The 11,241-nt window shown below is 41.5% G+C and overlaps 1 protein-coding gene across 1 annotated transcript; it reads right to left on the reverse strand.

Annotated features, from left to right (window-relative positions):
• Positions 1–342: 342 nt before the first annotated feature.
• On the reverse strand, positions 343–8,145 carry LOC138969427 (protein FRG1-like). The gene is made up of 8 exons (XM_070342219.1): positions 7,929–8,145; positions 7,406–7,503; positions 6,902–7,027; positions 6,063–6,232; positions 5,384–5,488; positions 2,540–2,631; positions 2,025–2,135; positions 343–499 (listed from the first exon to the last, which is right to left on the reverse strand). Exons 1-8 carry the CDS (start codon positions 7,991–7,993, stop codon positions 463–465), a joined length of 804 nt encoding a protein of 267 aa, XP_070198320.1. The 5' UTR covers positions 7,994–8,145; the 3' UTR covers positions 343–462.
• Positions 8,146–11,241: the final 3,096 nt, after the last annotated feature.

Consider the following 11,241-nt stretch of genomic DNA (forward strand, 5'->3'; position numbering starts at 1 on the left):
GAAGAGTTGCGCTGTTTGAATCTGAGGCAAGCGTTGATCAATGCAGACAAGCTACCATAGTGGCAGTTAACAGTTTGTTTGTTTGTTTGTTTGTTTGTTTGTTTGCTGACCACGAAGGGCCATATCAGGGCGGTGCAGTTAACAGTGATAACTCCAATGTGCATGTTTTTTGTTGTAAAAAAAAAAGCCTTCATATCAAGGGGATGTTATTCACTGCTGCTATGGTAGCATGCCTATTAGCTTCAAGCAGCACAACTCTTCCACAGCACGTACAGAAAAAAAACCACAGAGTTATTTCTGGAAACCGTCTTTTGTCAAAAGTCCATTCAATAAAAGAAAACACAGAGTTCACTGAAGTTTCATTCAGAAAAAAACTTTAATACATTTTTATTAAACAAAATATACACAATTTGCTGTAAAATGTTGCTCCCAGTTTGTAAAAACCCAGTACTTCAGTCAGTTCTACTTGCAGTACCGATCAGCTTTCATCTTCGCTCTCCTGAAATAGAAAAAAGAAAATGTTCAACTCCAACCCCGTCACACAAAAAACACATTTCTGACTCTTACCCACCAAATTTTGATATGCTAAGGTATGCATCTCAACTGTGACTGACAAAAACAAAATTTTTGCAAATCTTCTTCCCCGCCAAAAAACATGCATGTTCCAGCTTCTCCAGAATTTCATCGAAACTGGAAGAACTGGCAGAAGAAGTGACGAAGGGACACAAGTCACATCCTAGCAGAAAAAAAGGATATTGCCAAGTAGACCGTGCCAATACATGTATTAGACCCATCCTGAACTCAGGTAAAATGAGTTACTTCCCTTCGGGTCTCATTTATCCCTGACATGATGCCTTTGTTTTCCTTCTCTGGAGAGGAAATCGATTTTTTTACATATTTAGAGCTTTTCGTAATGTGTTATTGATATAAGCAGATTCGCGATCGTCGATAATGATTTTTCATGGTGTTGTGTAATTTTTAAATTACAAAGGAATTGATATGTAAGACAGTTTCAAGCGAGCTATCTTTCGCGGGTGTATTTACTGTGCAAACAACTCTAAATATGGCATAAGTGTCTTGTGATAATCAACTTTGGCTACGAAGCAGACGACACTTTTTTCCGTAACCAGTTGGGAGTGATGCAACAATATCACGGTCTCCTTCCCATAGCAGTCTCAACATTTCGACTTGTTTTAACCTTAGAACGATGTCTTTATCATAATTGTGAAGAACAGAACGGAGATCACTGTCGAAGTCGGCCAATCTGCAATCACTTTCGTCTCAGTTCGTCTATTCTCAGAAACATTAGCGAGAAACAATAATAATAATAATAATAATAATAAATTGTATTTATATTGCGCCTATCCCTTACAAAAAACAAAAATATTTGGCTCTAAGCGCATTACAACATGTGTAGGGACTTGGTACACAAATACAATAACACAATATACAGTCGGTCTCTTAGGTAAAACTGGGAAAAGCAGCTTCGACATGGGAGATAACTCTGTATTCTTATTTTAATAGATTCCGCGCAGTAATTATGCATCCGGTCAGAGAGATATGCCGGCGATACGGCATGGACCGATGATGATCAGAATGGTATTTGACCCCCCTCCTGTCTTCATAGTTGCAAATAAAAATGTCTTCCTAACCATACATATTACTGTATTACACTTGTCAAATGCATTTACAGCGAATGCTTCCCTTTGTTTTTCAGCTCTTTACATAGCGCTCTGTCGCACTTGTTTCAGACACTTATTTTGCCTAACCATACAATTACGTTGCAAATGTTTCAATCTGATACAAGAAAATGTCACTGCAATAAAAAAAAACTATACTGTAGATCAACTGCAAAAAAAGATGCCCCTAATGGTTTAACCATGAGGGCATTAAACAACATTTTCCATCATCGCCTGCAATAAAAACTGGCAGGAATGACCAGCTGAAAATTTCTTTTTAAGTATTTTCACATAAAAAAACCTAGAAATGCTGTAATTTTTCGGTTAAAGTCAGCACTGGTGTACCTGTCCAGCAGAGTTTCATGGAAGTCCCCCTCATGTTTTGCTTTCTTCAACGCTGCCCGGTCATCTTGGTTGACCCGCAGACGCCGATCCTGAAAGCTTTGGAATTTCTTCCTGCAAACAGTATCACATCATTTTATTAATTGGCACCTTCGATCCTTTGGACGTAAACAATCTTTTAAGATTTGTCCAAGTTTTCACACAAAATAAGAGCATCATTCCCCTTTGGACTCATATCCACGGTGTGTCAACTTATTCCGGCTATATGGTTCGTGCACCAGATGTTTCCGTTCATACAGCCTCAATTTCAGCACTTGGTCAAAGAAACATGTTGTGGTAAGTAGAATGGGCAGCACATGGTAGCAGATTTAATGTGTACAATAATTACCAAGGTGCTAGTAGACCTTATGATTACACACGCGGGCCAGATCAGTTTGTAATGCAAATTAACATGAAGAAAATGTCTTACGAACACATTATACACTCAAAATGTCCTTTGTAAATAAGCATGCACTTACACATAGTTAATTTCCGAGTCTTTGACTGTGCCTCGCTCTTCTTTTGGCACTTTCTCCAGTGGGTCCTCCTCCAAGGCTGCACTGGAACGTAGCTGCAACAACCAAGGAAAACATGAGGCTCGAACTTTAGAAGAACTTTCTATCACTGAGTGATAGAGAATACTACATGGCTTGCTGTGTCGTACCAGATTTACACGAGTTTTTATTTTAAATATTAAACTGCGAGCGAAAGCGAGCTGTTCACTATTTGAAAAAAGCAATGAGTGTAAATCTGGTACGAAACAGCAAGCCATGTAGTATTCTGTTTATCCTACATACTGCACTTACATGTATTTTACTGAAAATGTCCTGCAGTCGAGGCAGCTAAATTGAAGACGCTTGTTTTGGAACCTCGATCTCTTCTAAAGCCTCGTGCAATCTAGGTAGCTCAGATGGTAGAGCACTGGACTTGTGATCGGAAGGTCGCAGGTTCGAATTCGGGCCGGGACGGACACGGGTCAACTTTATGTGCAGACCCAGAGACGGAAGCCATGTCCCACCCCCGTGTCATCACAATGGCACGTAAAAGACCTTGGTCATTCTGCCATAAGTGCAGGTGGCTGAATACACCTAAACACGCAGACACCTGGGTAGCGCGACTCCGTTGCTGCTAGCTTTCCACTGGGAGGAAGCGACCCGAATTTCCCAGCGATGGGACAATAAAGTAATGAAAATGAAAAAAAAATAAATAAAAATTACGTCAAAGCAAAGAAACGTCACCCTGAAAGTGTGGCGTGACACGTTAGTTCTAAAGATTCATGGAGGGTAATTAGCGAGCGCAATTTTTGTTTCTATAATGACGTTTGCCTCCGTGACTTTGGCACCATAAGCAGTGGAAAAACAGGTCCCTGCCAGACTTGCTTGACATGACCTCATTTACATGATATACACACGTGTGATTTGAACGATTATTATCTCACGGGTGTCTCTCTCACGTATGTAGGATAAAAATATTTATCATACATACATGAGAGAGACCACCCATGAGATAACAATATTGTTCAATTCACACGTTAATATTATCATGTAAATGAGGTCGTGTCAAATTAAGGCACTGAGACAAACATCATTCTAGAAACACTTTAGCGCTTGCTGTTTCCCTTGGAAGAACTTATATATATTTTTGGGGGGGGGGGGGGGGTTTGTTTGCTTAATGCCCAGCCGACCACGAAGGGCCATATCGGGGCGGTGCTGCTTTGACATATAACGTATAACGTGCGCCACACACAAGACAGAAGTCGCAGCACAGGCTTCATGTCTCACCCAGTCACATTATTCTGACACCGGACCAACCAGTCCTAGCACAAACCCCATAATGCCAGACGCCAGGCGGAGCAGCCACTAGATTGCCAATTTTAAAGTCTTAGGTATGACCCGGCCGGGGTTCGAACCCACGACCTCCCGATCACGGGGCGGACGCCTTACCACTAAGCCAACCGTGCCGGTGGAAGAACTTATAGAACTAACACGTCATGCTATACTTTTTAGAGTGACGTCTCTTTGCTTTGGCGTCAAAGATTGCACGAGGCTTTAAAAGAGTTTGAGGTTCCATAAGAAGCGTCTTCAATTTGGACGCGTCGACTCTGGGATGTTTGGAGCAGAAGGCACGCAAGTACAGTATGTAGGATAAACAGAATACTACATGGCTTGCTGTGTTGTACCAGATTTACACTCGTTTGGGTTTTCAAATATTGAAAAGCTCACTTTCTCTCGCAGTTCAATATTTAAAAAAAACCAACTCTGGAACGTATTCTCAATATGAATGATAAACAAACCTACAAAAGTGAATCATCAGGTTCAGAAGCAATAATCTTTTGTGAAAAGATTCAAACTCACATAAATTAAATTGTACAAGAGTGCAAACACACAACATATATGGCACAACATACACATACACAGGGTTTAGCCTGGGAGAAAAAGGCAATGGGACATTTGTTCCCCTCAACCAAAGGCAAGAAGCGCCAAAGAGGCCTGTACGCGTTTTGACCAACGATACAATATGGTGCCATCTGAGAATTAGCCGCTATATGGTGTTATCTTTGTATGTGTGTGTGTGTGTGTGTGGGTGTGTGTGTGTGTGTGTGTGTGTGTGTGTGTGTGTGTGTGTGTGTGTGTAATCCGATGTAAAGTGTACATTTGGTGGCGCAGTGGTACATAATCTCAATGTGCCCTTTGACGCACTGAAGGGAATTGTGATGGGACATTTTCAGATTTAATGCGCCAATGGCGCAGGGCACACTAGTAAATTTGTTTTTTTGTTTGTTCGTTCTTGGGCTGAAACTCCCACGGCTTTTACGTGTATGACCGTTTTTACCCCGCCATTTAGGCAGCCATACGCCGCTTTCGGAGGAAGCATGCTGGGTATTTTCGTGTTTCTATAACCCACCGAACTCTGACATGGATTACAGGATCTTTTTCGTGCGCACTTGGTCTTGTGCTTGCGTGTACACACGGGGGTGTTCGGACACCGAGGAGAGTCTGCACATAAAGTTGACTCTGAAAAATACATCTCTCGCCGAACGTGGAGACGAACTCACGCTGACAGCAGCCAACTGGATACAAATCCAGCGCGCTACTGACTGAGCTACATCCCCGCCCCGCACTAGTAAATGAAACCCTGCATACATGAACACAAATACACACACAAGTGTAAGTGCAAGTGTACACAAATCCACACAAATATCATACCAAACACACAGTACACACAAATGTGTGTACCAGAATACACGCATACACATATATATACAAATGTGTACACATAGCAGCCCACACAAACACACAGAAAAACATTGCTGCTGAACTAACCTTAATCATCTGTTCATCCCCAGCTGTAGACGACATGCACACAACGTCTCCCTCCTCGTTCACTGACATGAAACAGTTGTTGCAGCCATTTAACGCCATCTTGCCCTGACAGACCAGAAACAAGTCACAACTTCATGCTCATTGTACATTGGGCCCCCCCCCCCCCCCCCACACACACACACACACACCTTTCTAGGTCTACAAAAACCTCAGAAAATCAGGTCTTAAAGTTAAAGGGAGAGAATTACTATTGAGGTAAATTTCAAGACCCTGTGAACAGAAAGTTTCAGAGATCAGGGAGGAAGCCTAACAAATGGAGGGTCTTAACTTAAAAGTTTCATCTTCTCTCCTGAAAAAAAACAACAATTTTTTTCAACTCTTTCCATGTCAAACGAAAAACTAAATTTTTGACTCGTATCCAGCACATGATGATATTCGCAGACAGATACTCTTGAAACGATCACCTTCTTCTTCTTCTTCTTTGTTCATGGGCTTAGACTCCCACGTTCACTCATGTATTTAGCACGAGTGGATTTTCACGTGTATGACCGATTTTCCCCCGTCATTCAGGCAGCATACGCCGATATCGGGGGAAAACAATCACCAGATTAGAGTCTCTTTTTGTCATCACTATATATATCCCAATAATGCAGTCACCAACACTCCTTCTCAAACAGACCTCCTGAAAAACGGGCTCAAACTGCTCCCTGTTGGCGATGGCCTCGGACCGCCCGACCACACGTCTCTCCATGTCGACGCCGAGGTACTTGTCATAGCCTGACTTGAAGGCGACCTTGGTCTCGCCCAGCTTGAGCACTGTGAACACTTCTGTCGGATCTGGGGGATCCCCTGTCGAGTTAGAACAACAGGTCAGAGAGGTATGTTAACCTATACATGATGGCCTCAGCCACTTTCCAAAGCGGTACAGTGAAACCCCCCCCCCCCCCCTGATCCTTTTAAAACCTCTCTAAAGCGAAGAAAATCGGTTCTTTTAAAAGAAGGAGTCTTAAATTGAGGATAAATTTACAGAAGTTAACAACAGAAAATCAGCATAAAGATGTTCTTAAAAGAGAGGGAGTCTTAAATTAGGGGTCCTACAAGGGGGGTCTCACTGCAGTTCTTTACAATTCTCAATCCTATCCCTCACAGAAACTGGTTGCTCTTTTACACCAACCTGCCAGACCAAGTCTAAAACACAGTGACTGAGTTACATTGATCAGAGTGAAACCAATTAAATGCAATATAAACCGGTATGTATGACCCTGTGTAGATTTCATTTCTGATGTTTTGGGATTATTAATAGCTAATACTATCTCTAGTTTACAGAAAGGAAACATTACAGCTCAACAGGTAATCGAGCAGTGATCGAGCTCATGTTTTTTCTGAGCCAGTAGTTAACTGAACTTTGTGTGTGTGTGTTTGTGTGTGTGTGTTTGCATGCATGTATTCGTGCAAGTAAGTTTGTGAGTGTATGTCTATGCCTCTTTCCAAATGAAATTTTCCTCTGCATAATGTTACCTTGGTCTCTTGGCGGCCCTACGGCCAAGAGGCCATTATCTAAAGAACTGATATAACAGCTGCTGCCGATTTCGAATGCCACATTTCCTGTGATGTCATCAAAGTTCTTGATTTCCCACCAGCCACCTGAAACAGAAATGTACATACATTACATGTACCATATTCTGCTTGAAAATGATCAAAAGGTGAAGACTAAAGTCATTTTGTGGTTGAAAACTTAACTGTGGGCATAAAGTTCTATAGGTTGACGTTCTAGTGAATCATGGAATGTTTTGGTTTGCCTATGAATCATTGAATGATTAAACACTCCAATAACTCAACAGTTTTGCTTTTTGTCTGCATTAACTCAAGTGTACCCTCTTAATTAAATCATTGCCACATCCTTTTTAAATTATCCAAGACAGAAGCCATGAACTGAACAATGAACAGAAGCTGTCTATTGTTAGTTTTAAACTGAATAGTTGATTATAAACAAACAAACAAACAACACATTTTTCTTCTTACCATGTGCTTGTGTGTCTTCCTTGTCGTGGGCAGAAGTGGAAGACTCAGCCAGGCTGCTCTCCTCATGTTTCCTTTTCTTGTGCTTGTGCTTCTTCAACCTGCAATCACCACTTTACTAAGTGAATGATATCAATTACTGTCATCATTTTACATCTCTTGTCATATTTAATCTGTACTCTGAAAACCGACCTGACTGCTGGTGGTACATTGACACATGGTGAGACTTAGATCTATATGTTGTCCAAATTAAAGAAGCCTTCACACTCACAGACACATATATTTCATTTATTTGACATTTGAATTAATTTAAGGCATGTGTTGAATTAATTGTGCTGTCTTAATTTGTCCTTGTTTTGAGTAAAGATAATCTTATATAATATTAACATTGAACATGTATAATTATATTAAAGAAAGAGGGGCGGGGGGACTAGAAATATAGAATAGGGGGAGAGAGAGGGGGAGAGAGAGAGAGAGAGAGACGTCCAGTCAAGACAAAAGATGTCTACAGGAAAGGGAGACTCACTTTTTATGCTTACTGCCTTTCAGAGTAAGCTTGCCACCCTTTACATATGAGTACGAGTCAGCCATCAAATGTGATCGATCAAAAAAAAAAACAGAAAACTTTCTCGAAGCTGCTTCTTCTTTTTTATTTACGATGATCGATCTATTTTCCAACTCGTTTTTCGACGCCACTTTATGGTCCGAAGCCGCAGCAGAGTGATCTCCCCTGCTAAAAATAACACTTCCGGTTGGAGGGCGAAGAAAAAGTAAACAGTGATCGAAAGAAATGAAATGGTGTCAGCGTAACCCTAACCCCATGTTGAATTTTGGAACAAAGAAAGATAAACATTATCTTGAACTTTAGCGTGTTAAATTCATAGCTCATAATTCAGAGGCATTTAAGTCTCCAAATTTGCAGAACCTGCACTTGTAATCATAACAAGTCATTTTAGATCCCTTTGAAGTTACGGAATGAACTCTACGACTGCATTTCCGATTTCGTTTACATCACAGCTGTGGTTTACATGGGTCAAAGAAGAAATTATGTCTCGACATGTATTTCTCAGTCTCTCTCGACTGTACACAGAGATAAGAACAGCCTCGCTTTCACCAAAGATCTTGTATGCTGCGTAGCCTACAAGATCTTTGCTTTCACCTAGATCCTGCCTACAAACAATGTTCAGACATCATGTTCAGACTGACTCGGCGTAATAATACCGAAAGGACTACTTTTTAGCGGTCAAGTTCAGTCGTCCGCATACTCGAAAGTCAAAAAAAGATGACACGTTTTGCTACAGTATCGGAGGATGAACTGTCGAAGAAGAAAAAGAATCTCGTGCCAACCACTACGCAGAAGACCATCCGAGTTGTCCAGAAGAAGTTCTGAAACACGTCACGTTCGGAAGTGGTCCGTGTTCAAGCAAGTTTCTTTCTTCTTTGAAAACAAAAACCCTAAGACCAGTGAATCTCGAGATATAGTTGGATCTGTGATCCAAACATGCCTTTTGGTCAATCTCGATGGCAGTTTATTCCACTCGCCCTACGGGCTCGTGGAATAAACTGCCATCTCGATTGACCAAAAGCCATGTTTGGATCACAGATCCAATTAACGTATAATCCGTGTGAGTGGACAAGGGAGACAACTCTTTCGTGTAAATGATGTCCCATGGTTCACAACGTACGCCATTTTCGATGCATTTTCGTCGATTGAGCAACCAAATTAATTAATTATGCTTAAGTTTGGAGCTAAATCCGTCAATTAATTTCACGACAAATGTTCTTTGGCTTGCTTACATGGACTTGTATCAAAAATAAGTAAACTCGGAATGTCACTGGATTCTGAGCTATGAATTTAACACGCTAAAGTTCAAGATGACACCCGTTGCGAATGAAAAAATATGGTTGATTCAATGATTTTTTTTCCCTGTTAAATGTTCAGTGCGTGTTACATCAAATTAATATTGTAGGGCCGTGTTTTCGTCCGTCCGTCCGTCAGTCAGTCAGTCTGTTCGTCCGTCTATCCGTTACACTTTTGACCGTTATAACTCCTGTGTTTATGGGTCTGTTGTCTTCAAATTTGGAATGATATATAGGGGAAGGGCTCCTAATATGGACCGGCTCCTAATATGGACCACCTCCAGTTCTGACAAATTGGCGGCGCTAGAGCGTTCAAAACAATTTCATTCGCTGTATTCACCCTCTCTGGATAACTTGCACATGTCAAAACAGCCGTTGCAGACACACAAACCTCAAAACCGTTAGGCTTTTTCTCTTTTTTTTCTCACTTTTGGCAGCGTTCACTCTAAATTTGCCGCCTAAAACGGACTCGTTTCTGTCCACAGCCAAAGGTTTTATCACACAAAAATTGCTATATATATGATAGCTAATTGTTTTCTAAGTCAATCTGCGAAATTGATTCATAAGAAAATACAACTTCTATACAGGAACTCGAAGCTGCCAGGCTATTTATTTCAAGATTGTATCCAACTGGAAGGTTGTTTCTATCCCTTGTAAACACTTTGACAGATGTATCGCGGTGTATACTGAGTTCTTAACCTTGCTGAAGGCATCCATTCTTTAAACTCGTTGGTGCGGTTCAGTGCAGAGAGTTGGGTTTTTTTTCGCCACTTGTATCGTGTTTTTTCTTTTGTTTGTTTGTTTAACGCCCAGCCGACCACGAAGGGCCATGACATCAGGGCGGTGCTGCTTTGACATTCACCGCACGCACGCAAAAAGAGAGAGTTCCATGAATAGCCTTCAGTGAAGTAATGTCTGCTTCGCGGAGAGCAGTTTGGTGCGAGGAAACTGAACAATCGATAGCACGACGAACGTGTCCAGTCTAGAGGTACATGATTATTATCAGCTAAACCAGACTTGGCAATATCGTGTGTTAAGGCCAATTTTTATACGTTGGTGGCTGATAATCATCACACGCGATGACACACATTCAATCTACATTCACTACGATAGACAACTATCTTGCCAGGTATCTGGTGACACACAGGCTGACATGCTCTCTCTCTCTCTCTCTCTCTCTCTCTCTCTCTCTCTCTCTCTCTCTCTCCTACTGCATGGCCAACAAAACAGAGTCTCCGTGTTGGGCACCTGAACATTAACCGTGCTATAAATAAAATCAATGATATCTCTACAATGCTGTTAAATACTGGTACAAGTTTTCACAGTTTTTGGGATCACAGAATCAAGATTAACACCTCAGATCTCGGATTCTGATGTTGTTATTCCAGGTTACAGTACTTTACGCAGAGACCATGCTGTTTTCAAACACTAGTAAGCCGCTTTTGCTACGTTTTTACATTTAGTCAAGTTATGACTAAATTTTTTAACATAGAGGGGGGAATCGAGACGAGGGTCGTGGTGTATGTGTGTGTGTGTGCGTGTGTGTGTGTTTAGAGCGATTCAGAGTAAACTACTGGACCGATCTTTATGAAATTTGACATGAGAGTTCCTGGGAATGATATCCCCGGACGTTTTTTCTTTTTTTCGATAAATGTCTTTGATGACGTCATATCCGGCTTTTTGTAAAAGTTGAGGCGGAACAAACACAATCTCTCTCTCTCTCTCTCTCTCTCTCTCTCTCTCTCTCTCTCTCTCTCTCTCTCTCTCTCTCTCTCTCTCTCTCTCCTCGATCCTCTGCCTCGACTAGCACATGAACGCTCGGCCCTTAAATCGACTTCGTTATCCACTATTAACAAACGCAATTTACCTTCACCATTCATCTGACAACCAACTTTAGCGAACCTGTAGTGTGTGGACAAACGACCTTGCCCTGGTTCAGGCAACTATTTTAGGCTTGCCACTCCGCGAAGCATGAACGA

Source organism: Littorina saxatilis, linkage group LG6 (genome assembly GCF_037325665.1).
Source record: "Littorina saxatilis isolate snail1 linkage group LG6, US_GU_Lsax_2.0, whole genome shotgun sequence".
Lineage (NCBI taxonomy): Eukaryota > Metazoa > Mollusca > Gastropoda > Littorinimorpha > Littorinidae > Littorina > Littorina saxatilis.

What these genes read in the sequence shown, in the direction of transcription:
- LOC138969427 (XM_070342219.1), bottom strand. Translation starts at nt 7,993, where the DNA reads ATGGCTGACTCGTACTCATATGTAAAGGGTGGCAAGCTTACTCTGAAA. An exon ending in AAAGGCAGTAAGCATAAAAA is followed by an intron (nt 7,504 to 7,928) that starts GTGAGTCTCCCT and finishes TGGTGATTGCAG; the next exon opens with GTTGAAGAAGCACAAGCACA. An exon ending in TTGAGCCCGTTTTTCAGGAG is followed by an intron (nt 5,489 to 6,062) that starts GTCTGTTTGAGA and finishes CTGGTCTGTCAG; the next exon opens with GGCAAGATGGCGTTAAATGG.